The sequence below is a fragment of the Plecotus auritus genome (genome assembly GCF_963455305.1).
Source record: "Plecotus auritus genome assembly, chromosome: 4".
In the NCBI taxonomy this organism is placed as follows: domain Eukaryota; kingdom Metazoa; phylum Chordata; class Mammalia; order Chiroptera; family Vespertilionidae; genus Plecotus; species Plecotus auritus.
In genome coordinates this window covers 1,324,612-1,337,364 of record NC_137775.1, presented here as the reverse complement: position 1 = coordinate 1,337,364, position 12,753 = coordinate 1,324,612, and the positions used below count along the sequence as shown (strand labels likewise).

At 68.6% G+C, this 12,753-nt stretch overlaps 1 protein-coding gene across 3 annotated transcripts; it reads right to left on the bottom strand.

Annotated features, from left to right (window-relative positions):
• Positions 1-1,709: 1,709 nt before the first annotated feature.
• Positions 1,710-10,806, bottom strand: TBXT (T-box transcription factor T; the record flags this gene model as incomplete). 3 transcript variants are annotated; one of them, XM_080664687.1, is made up of 8 exons in its annotated part: positions 1,710-1,989; positions 4,027-4,156; positions 5,036-5,212; positions 6,958-7,019; positions 7,118-7,179; positions 9,076-9,210; positions 9,894-10,158; positions 10,601-10,806. In XM_080664687.1, the coding sequence occupies 8 exons, from the start codon at positions 10,804-10,806 to the stop codon at positions 1,710-1,712; spliced, it is 1,317 nt and encodes a 438-aa protein (XP_080520813.1). The 3 variants fall into 3 exon arrangements, with proteins under 3 accessions (XP_080520813.1, XP_080520814.1, XP_080520815.1); XM_080664688.1 differs by having other exon boundaries at positions 5,036-5,209; XM_080664689.1 differs by lacking the exon at positions 5,036-5,212.
• Positions 10,807-12,753: the final 1,947 nt, after the last annotated feature.

Below are 12,753 nucleotides of genomic sequence, written 5' to 3'. Positions count from 1 at the left end.
CCCTTCCTCTCTGTAAACAATCAATAAAATATATTTAAAAAAAAAATGAATTCCATGAACTCTGGGCCCTACAGAAACTCGGCACGTCAAGCCCCGGCCATCTTCTGTGTGTGAAACGGTCCCCCACGCAGAGCGCCAGGTCCCGGGGGAGGGCCCGGGACTCGGTCTCCCCGCAGCCCGCAGCACGCGTGGCCTCGGACCCGGACCCAGGCTCCCCCTACTCCGAAGGCCTGGGCAGGGGTGGCGCTGGGGGAACCCCAGGCTCACGAAATCCTGGCCCCGCCTCCCCGCAGCGGCCGGGTGACGGGGACACGGGCTTTCAGCGCGGGGGTCCCAGTGCTGTGGGATCGCAGGGTGCACTGTCCCCCACCCGCTCCTTCTCTAGGGGCCCCTCGCCCCACAGCAACCCCACCTACGCGGGCAGGAGCCACCGCCTACACGGGGCCAGGTTATTCCCGATCCTCCCCGGGCAGCCGTTTATCCAAAAGCGTCCTCCCCGCCACGCCCGTGGCCACACAGCTTCGGGCCTGGCCACCCCGCCCCTGAAGAGCCGTCAGACCCGTCCCGGCACCACGTGGGCAGGCCCGCCACCAGCAGGGTGCCTGCCTGGGAGCGGGAGGCGCTGCTACCGAAGTGCAGGGCGCACGCTTCCGTCCCGGGGGGCGCTCCGTGAGCCAAGGAACCCGCGTCCCGGACACGGCAGGTGCGGGCGGAGGCGGCCGGGGCGAGGGCTGGACAGCCGGCAGTGACACGGCAACGGGGACGCACAGCCTGGTCACCGTGGACACCCCCAGGGGCCCCCACACCCCCAGGGGCCCCCACACCGCTGCCTCGCACCCGGGCCCTGTGGACTGGTCACCTGTAACCTCCGGGAAGCAGGTGGCAGCAAACGAGATTAGAATAAGGACGCGCCCCGGGGTGGGGAAAGCGCCCCGTCGGCACGGGGGCTGTCACTGCGGGAACCCCGGGGAGACACCCTTGGTGCAGACTCGGTGCAGCTGGTCTTACTTTGTGCACCTACTGTGTGTCCACCTCCTGGTGTGCTGGCCCTGGGCCGGGGTCCACCCTCGGCTGCACCTGTTCGCCCTCCTCTGTCCTCCTCCCGGCAGACGGACGCAGCAGACGGAGTGTCTTTGGGACACACGGCACCGTCCCCCTGACCAGCAGTGTCCCCGGGAGGGAAGGGCGGGGCGCACCACACCAGGCCAGCGTGCGGAATGCCTTTATTGCGCAGAAAGGCTTTCTGCTGATTGTCTCTGGCTACAGTGTCACAACGAAAGCGGGAACAGCTGCAGGTTTGACAAGACACGCCATCGCTGCCCAGGCCCACACGCCCGCCCCCGGGGGGCAGACCAGGCAGGCGACTGTGACGTCATCTGTGCCCCGGGCCCCGACAGCCGGGAGGGAGGGAGGGAGGGAGGGCGGGCGTTCAGGCGGGCCCTCGTCACAGTCGGAGCGCCGAGCCATCTATGTGCTTCCGGAAAGGCATCCCGGACCACAGCAATCCCCTTCACGTGAACCCTGGTGGGCGAGGCCGCCTGCGTGTCCTTCCCCTGCAGCACATACGTGACCCGGGCCGCGCGCCCGCCTGGACCCGGTGGGTGAGGGGCGCTGTCCGTGGTCGGGCGTTTCCTTCTCGTGCGGACTCAGCAGGCGTGGCCACAGCGAAGAAGTCGCTGCGTCCTTGAAGCCGGGGGGGGCGGTCACACTCACATGGAAGGTGGCGACGCGGGCGTCCACGAGGCTAGGAGGCAGGCCAGGGCCGAGGCGTCGTACTGGCTGTCGGGCACGTCCGGGGCCGCGGCGGCCCCGTCATACAGCGGGGACCCCGAGGAGGAGGAGGAGGAGGCCGGGCCCGGGGGGCCGAGGGCTGCGGGGTGCGGGGAGGGCCCCCGGAAGAAAGGGGCCCCCAGCCCGCTGGGCATCGCGGCCGGCTGAGCGCCCGGCGTGCCGGCACCGCTGCTCACGGACCACAGGCCGGGGTACTGGCTGCAAGGGGAGGGAGGACACGCCGTCAGGGACCCAGCGCTGGGCCCGGACCGTCAAGAGACCCCGAGCCAGGCCCAGACCAGCGCAGGAGGGGCCCCCAAACCCAGCTCCCGAGAACCGGGGACACGGCCTTGCTGCCTGCAGTTCCCACGTTAGACCCGTGGAGGCGCGTGGCAGCGTCACACCTGTCGGCCGGGAGAGCCACCGGGAAGCCGGCCGCAGGGCATTGGCACACACGCGGCTCGGGGCCCAGCCCTGCAGGGTTTGCTACTGGAGACTCCAGGACAGGAGCCCAGGACCCCCAGATGGACGGAACCCAAGGTCTGAGGGTGTGCTTAACGAGGCCATCTGTGTGGCTCCCCCACCCAGGGACTCTCGGGATGGGAGACAACACCCCGAGAACCCGGGCCTGTGGACGTGTCCCTCCGAGCGCCCCCACCAGGCGCCAGGCCCTGCACTTGGAGCCGAGACAGCTGGGCCGGCCCCCGGAGCATTGAGCACAGCAGAGAGGAAGGGGCTTAGGGGTCGCGCCACAACCGGGCATGTGCCCTTGACCATCACTGAACCCAGGACCCTTCAGACTACAGGCCGGCACTATCCACTGAACCACACCAGCCAGGGCTAAAATCGTTTTTAAAAAAATGTCTTTCTCCTCCGTCTACGAACCAAGAGCGGGGCTGTGTTCACCACGCCCGCCCGTAGCTCACGGGGACTTGAACTTGCCAACAAGCCCGGGTCGGAGGTGCCGCGACACCCAGGTCCCAGCGAAGAGGGACGCGGCTCTGAGCTGCCGGGAGGACAGGGCGGTGCCGAGACCTCAGGGGTTCCCGCGGCCAGCACCCCATTTGTAACCGGGGGTCAACCCCATTGACAGGCGGGTGTGTCAGTGACCTCAAGCCCTTGAACGATGGCTGGCTTGTAGGCAATTCAGATCTTATCATAGGGGCACCATTTCCTGGGCAAGAAGCACGAAGACTCTGGCACATTTGGGGTTCCGTTACGATGCGCTGCATCGCCGTGGCGGTCGAGATGATGCCCACAGACCCGCCCGGGGGGTGGGGGAGCCCCACGCCCGGTGCTGTCCTGCCTCTGCACCGGTCTCCTCGTCGGGAAACGGACCTGGCTTCTAGCACCGTCAGCTTTTATTGTAAGAATCCGACGAGGAAACGTGGCCCGCTGGGCGTCGGAGCCCGTCTCCTTCTGCGTCGCTTTAAGTTAACCACGGACGGCCCCCTCCTTCACCAGGGACCGCGTGCAGGCTAACGGCTTTGCCTCTCTCCCTACGCAGTGGTCGGCAAACTCCTTCGTCCACAGAGCCAACTATCAACAGCACAACGACTGACATTTCTTTGGAGAGCCACATTTTTTACACTTAAACTCCTTCTAACGCCACTTCTTCAAAATAGACTCGCCCAGGCCGTGGTATTTTGTGGAAGAGCCACACTCAAGGGGCCAAAGAGCCGCAGGTGGCTCGCGAGCCGCGGTTTGCCGACCACTGGTCTACAGAAAGGCCAACCAATGTGCGTCCTTAATTCACTAGCTCCTGCCAGAGATGATTCTGGAAACGTCGCTTCAAAAATTCACCTCCCATTGACTCCGAACTGGCAGCTGAGAAATGTTTAACCCTTTTTTAAAAATTTACCCACGGACCCAAACGCCCCGTGGAGACAGGCCGAGGCAGGGGCTGTGTCCTTTACCTCCGGGAGCCGGGCTGGGGTGTCAGCGGCTGCCGTCACGGGCCCCCCTTCCTCTGGCGGAGGCCCCGCCCCCACGCCGCAGCCCGGCCAGCGCGCGGCCTGGGACCCTGGCACAGCCCTGGCGAGTGGTCAGCCTACACGTCCCACCCCACGCACAGGCCCAGGGCGGCATCCAGGCCCGCGAGTGGACGTGGCACGCAGCCAGGCACGGGGGCCCGGACGGACGGACGGACGGACGCACCGTTTCCCGTGCCCGCCTTACCGCACAGTTTCCCGCGCCCACCTTACCGCACCGTTTCCCGCGCCCACCTTACCGCACCGTTTCCCGCGCCCACCTTACCTGGCGCCCGCAGGCGGGCCGGAGCCGGCGCTCACGGGCAGCACGCTGGGGTGGGCGGGCACCCCGAGGCCCGGCCAGCTGTCATGGGGCTGGAGCATGGGCACACAGGCGGGCGAGGTGTCCGAATAGGCTGCGGGGGCGAGAGAGCGAGGTGGTTGGCGGGCCCTCCAAGGGCCACAGGCGCAGCGCACCCCCCAGGACGCAGCCCCCAGCCCCGAACGGGCCTGCGCTCCCCTGTGGAACGGCGCCCCAGCCCTTCCTGTGGGCAGGCTCCGGGGTGCGGGCAGGCTAGGAGCGCGCTGAGCCCCAGCGAGGCCCTGGAGCTGCTGGAGCTGCTGTGTGTGCAGCGGGCTCTGCCCGAGGGGCGGCTGTGCCCTGCGCTCGCCCTGCCTGGCACTGAGCGCGCCCCCTAACCAGGCTTTGCCGTCGTCTGTCCCTCCACTGAGGACTCGTTCCTTTGGAAGTGAAAACCGCGCCCCTCTCACCTGCCTGTCCCCCAACTTTCCTTCAGAGCTGAGGGCGGCAGACACCGTGGGTCCGGGAGGTTTAAGGCGGACCTTCTCACCCGGGCCCGGCCTGGGGGGACCTGGCCCCTGCGCCCCCCTCCTTCCCGGGGAGCCCCCCTCCCCGGCGGACAGCGCGGAGCTGGGGAGGCGGTGGCCACAAAAAGGGGGCACCTGAGGGCCGGCGGCAGGCTGTGGGGACGGGGACCCCATCCTCAGACAAACACGGGGCTCTGAGCAAGCAGGGGCTGCTGTGCCGGCCGACCCACACCCCTGGGCAGACTGAGACCTCGGGGCCTGGGCGCTGGAGGGGCGCGGGGTGGGGGTGGGGGTCGGGGTGCGGGTGGGGGTGGGACAGCAGCTCCCGGCCCAGGATGGGAATGGAGGTCCCTTCACCACTGCAGGCCTGGCTTGGGGTGCATTCTGGAGAGTTCTCTCCCCCCTCTGGGCCCTGCTGATGCCTCCCCAGCAGCGGCCCCCCAGCCCCTCCGCGCGCCCCGACTTACTAGGGGAGCTGTTCCGATGCGCGTAGGGGCTGGGGTAGGGCGCCGGCCGGTGGCTCCTCAGGGTGGGGTACGGCTCACAGCCGTGCGTGGGGGGCAGCGACAGGGGGCCTCCGAACTGGGGGTGCGGGGCGGCCGGGGGGCACAGCGCGCTGGTGCCGGGGAGCAGCCACCCCCCTGCTGTGAGGAAAGAAGGCTGGTGGCTGGCATCGGCCTCCGTCCCCGTCCCGGAGGCCAGCAGAGCCCGCAGGGGGGCCTTGTCCTCGGACCGGGCGTCCCGCCACGCGGGGGGCTCATGGCCACGGCTCTGTCCCAAGGCCCCGCAGACCGGGGTTCCAGACGCCCGGCGCCCCGCTGCTGACCCCGAAGCACACGCCACGACCAACCCGGGGCCAGACGGCGGCAGGGGCGGTGGCCCCGCGTCCCCTCACCCGGCTGCCGCCACTGCAGTCCCGGGGGAGCCCGTCCTCGCGGGGGTGGGACCCCTTTTCTTGTTCAGGCTCCGTCTCCCGCTGGCCCCGTCCCTCAGAGCACCGTCCCCAGAGCCCCGCAGCCAGCGTCTCCGCGTCCCGCTCCTGTCAGGGCCGGGCCTGTCTCTGCCCCAGAGAGGCCGCCCCCGGCACCTGCGCCCCGGCCCCCGCCCGCAGCGCCCCTTCGGCCAACGAGGCCCCCCCCCCCCGCCCGGCGCCGCCTGCCCGCCCGCCCGCACCTGCAGGAGCCCGGCACGCTGCCTTCAGGTGAGCCGGTCACGTGCCCCCTTCACATGCTCTCTTCACGTGCCTCCTTCACGTGCCCCCTTCACGTGACCCTTCACGTGACCCTTCACAGGCCCCCTTCACGTGCCCCCTTCACGTGTCCCCTTCACGTGTCCCCTTCACGTGCCCCCTTCACGTGCTCCTTCACGTGCCCCCTTCACGTGCCCCCTTCACGTGCCCCCTTCACGTGCCCCCTTCACGTGCCCCCTTCACGTGCCCCCTTCACGTGCCCCCTTCACGTGCTCCTTCACGTGCCCCCTTCCCGTGCCCCCTTCCCGTGCCCCCTTCACGTGCTCCTTCACGTGCCCCCTTCACGTGCCCCCTTCACGTGCCCCCTTCACGTGCCCCCTTCACGTGCTCCTTCACGTGCCCCCTTCACGTGCCCCCTTCACGTGCCCCCTTCACGTGCTCCTTCACGTGCCCCCTTCCCGTGCCCCCTTCCCGTGCCCCCTTCCCGTGCCCCCTTCCCGTGCCCCCTTCCCGTGCCCCTTCCCGGAGCTAGCACATGCCGCCTCCGGGAGGCCCGGCGCTCCAGCAGGTGGTCTTTAGGGAAGGGGCGCGTGGGGAGCGTGTGGGGAGCGCGTGGGGCGCGTGCTGGCTGCTCACCCGCCTCCTGAGGACCAGCAAGCGCTGCCTTCCCCCAGGTGCAGCCATCCGCCCTCCCCGCCGGGCGGGACGAGACCAGCTGCTCTGCTCTCCCTCCGGCCGCCATCAGACCGGCCCCCCTCTGCTCGGCTCCCCTGGCCTAGCAGCCGACTGGCCCCCAGCAGCCCGTCTCCCCCAAACCAGCGCATCGTTAACCGGCCTTTCCCAGAGCCGGCGCCTCTAAGGGAGAAGCCACATTCGCTCCCAAGCGTCGCTCCTCGGAGGCCCTGCCGTTCTCGGTAACAAACACGCCAACCACCCCAGAGTGACCACAAAAGCGGGTTCGCTCCCGCCCGCACACAGGCCAAGCACCCCCAGGTCTCAGGGCCCGTCCCGCCCGGCGGGGCCGCCTGGGGCCCAGGAGAGAGGCAGGAACCTCCGCCCAGCCCTCCCTCCCTGGAAGGTGCCACGGCGGGCGAGGCCCACGGCCCCGGGGGAGCGGAGGTCCAAGGCCAAGGGGCCGCCCGCGGCACGCAGACCAGGCGGCTGCGGCTCCCGCTCCCGGCAGAGCGCCACGAACCGTACATTGGGAGAACCCAGGCTGCTGGCCGTCCGCGGGGTCGTCCATCACGTCCTTGTGGTCGCTTCTGTCCAAAAAGCGCATTGCAGCGTCAGAGAGGGGACACGGGGAACCGCGGTTACAGCTACGCTCGTCCTTCTGCCCACGGGCGGGGCCTCCGCTCACCTCTCCTTCGCGTCCAGGAAGGCCTTGGCGAAGGGGTTGTATTTAATTTTCAGAGCTGTGATCTGAAAAACAAGAAGTCGCAAGTCCTCGTAGGTCGATGACAGCCCGAGGGTTCACCGGCACCAAGAGACGGGAGGCAGCCGAGTCCGTTTAAATCAGGCGTCCTCAAACGACAGCCCGCGGGCCACATGCGGCCCGCCGAGGACATGGATCCGGCCCGCCGGGGGCCGCTGCCTGTCCTGCTTAGCAGCCGACGCGTCCCGGGCCCGCAGTGCGCATAGGAATTTGTTCATAGTTTTTTCTTAAACTATAGTCCGGCCCTCCCACGGTCTGAGGGACAGGGAACTGGCCCCTGTTTAAAAAGTTTGAGGACCCCTGAGATTTCAAATATGACCCGACTCCTGTGTGGGTAGTTCCCTAGGTGGGCCTCAGTGGCTGGGGAATGGCACCGTTTCATACGGAATAGCACAGTGGCCCGGCCCGCATGGCGCAGGGTTGACATTGACCTAAGTACCAGGTCACAGTTCGACTCCCCATCGGGGCACAGGCCCGGGTTTCGGGCTCGATCCCCAGTGAGGGGCGTGCAGGAGGCAGCCAATCCGTGGTTCTGTCTCATCATGGGTGTTCCTCCCTCCCTCTCCCTTCCCCTCTGACATCAATACAAACACATTAAAAACAAAGAAGAATAGCGCGTGTACGGAAAGTTCTTAATGGCTGATTTTCAAGTGGAATTCACGAGAAACCGGGCCTCCTGCTGGCAGCATTCTGTGCATAAACCCACACGCGGAGCTCGAACCCTAGCCGCTCGGGAAAGGGCGGCGGCCCCCACCCACAGCTCCGCCTCTTCCTAGGCAGCACCCGGCGCCCGCCCAGGTGGACGTGGGCCCCTTTCAGGGAGACTCCGGACTAGGAGCCGCACCCCAGCCTGCTGAAGGACGTCTCCGGTTTTACCTAAACGTTGGACACACGGCTTCCTGGGGGGCCTCTGGTTCAGACACTTCCACAGGGCGCCGGGCGACGAGGACTTATGGAAACTCTCCTCCCCTCCGCCCGGTCCCATGGTTATGGGGAATCGTTTGAGAAGTGAGGACGACAAATGTCACGTGACCTCACTTATTTGTGGGACCCAGTGAACAAAAGGGACTGACCAGCCAAACAAGACCGAAGTGGGGGGGGTGGAGCGGACTGGCACGCCCCGATGTGGGGTTCGCCCTGATGTGGGGTTTGCCCCGATGTGGGGTTTGCCTCCATGTGGGGTTTGCCCCGATGTGGGGTTTGCCTCCATGTGGGGTTTGCCCCGATGTGGGGTTTGCCCGATGTGGGGTTTGCCCCGATGTGGGGTTTGCCCGATGTGGGGTTTGCCCCGATGTGGGGTTTGCCTCGATGTGGGGTTTGCCCCCATGTGGGGTTTGCCTCCATGTGGGGTTCGCCCCGATGTGGGGTTTGCCCTGGTGTGGGGTTTGCCTCGATGTGGGGTTCGTCCCGATATGGGGTTTGCCCTGATGTGGGGTTTGCCCCCATGTGGGGTTTGCCTCCATGTGGGGTTTGCCCCGATGTGGGGTTTGCCTCGATGTGGGGTTCACCTCCATGTGGGGTTTGCCTCCATGTGGGGTTTGCCTCGATGTGGGGTTCGCCTCCATGTGGGGTTGGGGGACGGGGACGGGAAGAGAGAAGCCGAAGAACCTACACACTCATATGCACAGCCCATGGGCACGGCAATAGCGGGTGAAGACCTGGGGGCGGTGAGGGGGCGTGGGCGCTATCTGTAAGACTATCAACAATAAAAACATATTTTAAAAATAAAAAGTCATTTGGTGACAAAAGAAACCCACACTTACCTGTAAAGGCACTAGCTAGCCTTTGGTCTGAGGTTCACTAATCACACTGGCCGTCCCCCCTCCGGGGACTCTGCCTGGGAACGGGGCCCCCCGCCCCCTCAGCCCCCTCCAGGCCCTCACCTCCTCGTTCTGGTAAGCCGTCACGGCGATGAACTGCGTCTCCGGGAAGCAGTGGCTGGTGATCATGCGCTGGGGGCCCCCCACCCTCACAATGTGGATTCGAGGCTCATACTTATGCAAGGAGTTGAGCATGATCTGGGGGGACACAAACACGGGAGTGGAGACGTGTCCCAGGCAGGGTCCCAGACACCGGCTGCCCTGCTGTGTGTGGAGAAGGCACCCCACGCTGACCCCCCAACCTCCCGCGGCTCCCCTCAGGCGCGGCCCGGGCCAGGAGGAAGGAATGCCAGAGGCTACAGGGCAGCAAAGCCCGTGGGCGCCGGGTGGCAGCCTGGGACCTGGGGGATCCGGCCCACGGCCTCCCCGCCCGCCACGCCAAGGCCCAGCGGGTCTGCAGGCCTCACGCGAGGCGGGGACAGCCCCGGTCCAGCCCTTGGCAAGGACGCGTTCACGGGTTTGCTCAGGACGGTGCTGCCTCTCCCCTCTGAAGCGGCTACTCCCCGCCAGGGAGGCGTTTGCTCTGCCCCTAAGAAGTGGGGCGCAGGGAGCCCCAGCCCCCCACCTGAGACCTGCCCACCTCCGGTTAGGCTGCGCCCCTCTGCGTCCCCCAGGTCGAGCTGTGACCCCCCATAGGGTCACTGGAGGCAACACTGAGGGCTTCCCTGAGGGGGTCAGGGTTAGGGTTAGGGGGGCTGCAGCCTCTCCAGGGCCGCCTCCCCGCAAGCAGGTCCCTTCAGGGGTTCCCCGGAGAAGGCGCAGCCCCTGCCCTCTGGCCCCCCTCCGTGGCTCCTCAGCACCCAGCCGCCCGGCGCACCCACCTGGCCGCCGCCGTTGAGCTTGTTGGTGAGCTTGACCTTGCTGAAGGACACGGGCGCCTTCATCCAGTGCGCCCCGAAGTTGGGCGAGTCGGGGTGGATGTACACGCAGCTGGGCGCCTGCGGCTCGGGCTTGCCGCCCGGCACCCACTCCCCGTTCACGTACTTCCAGCGGTGGCCGTCTGCCGCCACGAAGTCCAGCAGGAACGAGTACATGGCGTTGGGGTCCAGGCCTGACACGCTCACCTTCAGCACCGGGAACATGCGCCTGGAACGGAAGGGGCGCAGCGGGGGAGCTCGGGCCGTGGGACCACAGGCGGAGAACTGGGGACCGGCATCGGACGTCGCTGGGCGCACAGGAGCCCCTTTGGGAACTTCCAAGTCCCCAGACCCCCCCCCACCCCCGGCCCGGGGCCCAGGCGGCCTCCACCTCACCAGCCTGGGGAGGCGGCGCGCGGAGGTCCCCGGCCCAGCCCGTCGGGCAGCAGTGGGCGGGGCGCAGCTGGCGCGCCCGGGACTCCTCCGAGGAGCCCTCCTCCCCAACCCTCCGCGAATAACGCCCCAGAGACCATGGCCCGTGGCCGCGGTCCGCTCCCAGCTCGAGGGGACATGAGCAGAAAGGCCGCCCCAGGACTTTTTGGTTGGACAGTAAGAAACTTTCCGGGCGCCCCGGCCCCCGAGCCAGGCGCAGGCCAGGCCGAGCCCCCCACCTGCCGTTCTTGGTCACGATCATCTCGTTGGTGAGCTCCTTGAAGCGCAGCCACAGCTCGCTCTCCTCCAGGCCCACGCGCAGCTCGCGCTCCGTGGGGTCGCCCTTCTCGCTGCCCGCCTGCAGCTCGCTCTCCACGGCGCTCAGCAGGTGGTCCACGCGGTGCTGCAGGCCCTTCCCCGCGCCCTCGGCGCCTGGGGAGCTCATCCTCCCGCCGCCCGCCCCCCACGCCCGACTCTCTACCCCAGAGCCACCTTCACCCCACTTGGCGCCGCTCCTCGGAGAAGAGGGGCCCTCGGCCCAGACCCGCGAGGGCGCCCGGGTCCCGGCACAGACGGGGGGTAGGGGGTGGGGGGGTGGGGGAGGACGGAGCTGGGGGCGGGGCGGGTTCCACTTGAACTCCCTCCGGCGAGACCAGAGCGGGGCTCCGGGAGAGAAGGCGTCCCGTCCCCATAAATAGCGCGGGGCTGCGCGGAGGGGGCGGCGGATTGGGCCGCGCGCCCTTTCAAGTGCGGGGGCCGCTGCCCATTGGCTGCGCGCGGCCATATCAGACCCGCCCGGAGGCCCGGGGCGGCCGGGTCAACAATGGGCTCCCGCGCGCCCGTTTCAAGGAAGCGGAGGTCCACCCTCGCCCGGCCAGCCCACACCCCCGCCCTCTCCCAAATGTTTGCGCCTCCATCAAAGCGGCCGGAGGAGGTCCGGGAGGTGGGAGGAGCCGGAGGCCGGACTCGCCCCTGTCCCACGGCCCGAGGGGCTGCGGGCCGCCCACGACGCTCCCCACCTCCCGCGCGCGGGCCCCCTGCTCGCCAAGCGCATCCGGATCCCGCAGGTGCGCCAGGCCGGGAGCGCACCGCGGAGCCCACCTGCGCCGGGGCCTGATGCGCCGGGGGCAGCGCGCACAGCCCCGAGGTGCCCGGGCAGAGCCGGTCTCCATCCCCCCAAGGCCCAGCCCTCCACGGAGCTGCGCCTGGTCCCGACACGGCCCTCGCCCGCGGCGCTTCGGGCGGCTGCATTCACACCTACGAGCGTGGATCGCCCACCCGGTGCCCGCGTTCCTCGGCCCTCACCTGCCTGGAAGGGAGGCCCGCGCCCGAGTCTGCCCCGGGTCGGTCCCGCTCAGAGCGGGAAGCAGACGCACATCATCCAAGGAGCCCTTTGGGACGCGCGCGCTCTCCCTCTAAAGGCGGGACCGGAGGACAGGGCTGCGCGCTGCGTGGGACCCGAGTCTCCCGGCTCTTCGCTTTGGGGAAGGTGGGAGAGGCGGGCCCGGTGCTCCCGGGAGGGCGAGCGGGACTCGGGGAGGGTCCCCCCGCCCGCGGCCTCAGCCTCAGCCCCAGCCTCAGCCTCCGCGCCGGGTTTATGGCCTTTTGGTGACAACCTCCGCGAGGAGCGCAGGGAAGGTGACAATGGGCAGGAAGCAGTTCAGGGAGGCCTCACACAACAACATCCCCCCAGGAACGGGCGCCTCGGAGGGGACGGAGGAGAAGCGGGGAGGTGAGCGCGGGCCGTGCGCGCGGCCCTGCCCACCGCTCCCACCGGCGTGCGGTTCCGGCCTCGGTTCCCGGCCTTCGCGCGCCCGCGTCGCCCCCGCGCCCTCCGGGAAAAGCCAGTGCATCGGGTGGGGCGCCCCCCGCAGAACAGCCGGCGCCCTGGAAACGGCTCTGCGGGCAGGACTGGAACCCGCACCCGCGTGAACCCGCCCCTGCCGGCTCGGCCCGCGCGCTCCAGGCGGAATTGCCGCCCGTCCTGAGCCCCTTCCCCCTGGGCTGTGGGGGCTTGTGCGTGAGTCTCTCCCGAGGGAACACCCGGCTGAGTGTCATCTCCGCGGTGCGCACCGCCCGAGCCCCGCACCTGCGGTGAGAAGAAGGGGGGCATCGGGGGCGGGGGGAGGAGGGATCCCCAGGCAAAGGGCCTCCAGGGCCCAGGGCTGGAGCGAAGCTCCTCACACCCCGACCCCCAGGCGCGCGCTCACTGGGCGCTGAGATTCGGGGTCGGTTTCCCCGAGTCCCCAAGAGCCCGCGAGCGAGCGCTGCAGGTCCCCAGGCCGCTCCACGCGTGGGCCTGGCTTCAGTTCGGCTCCCGCGCAGGAGGGGACGCGGCCAAGGGAACACAAGTCCTGGGCAGAGGCGGTTCCGTTTCTAACGCGGGGACGGT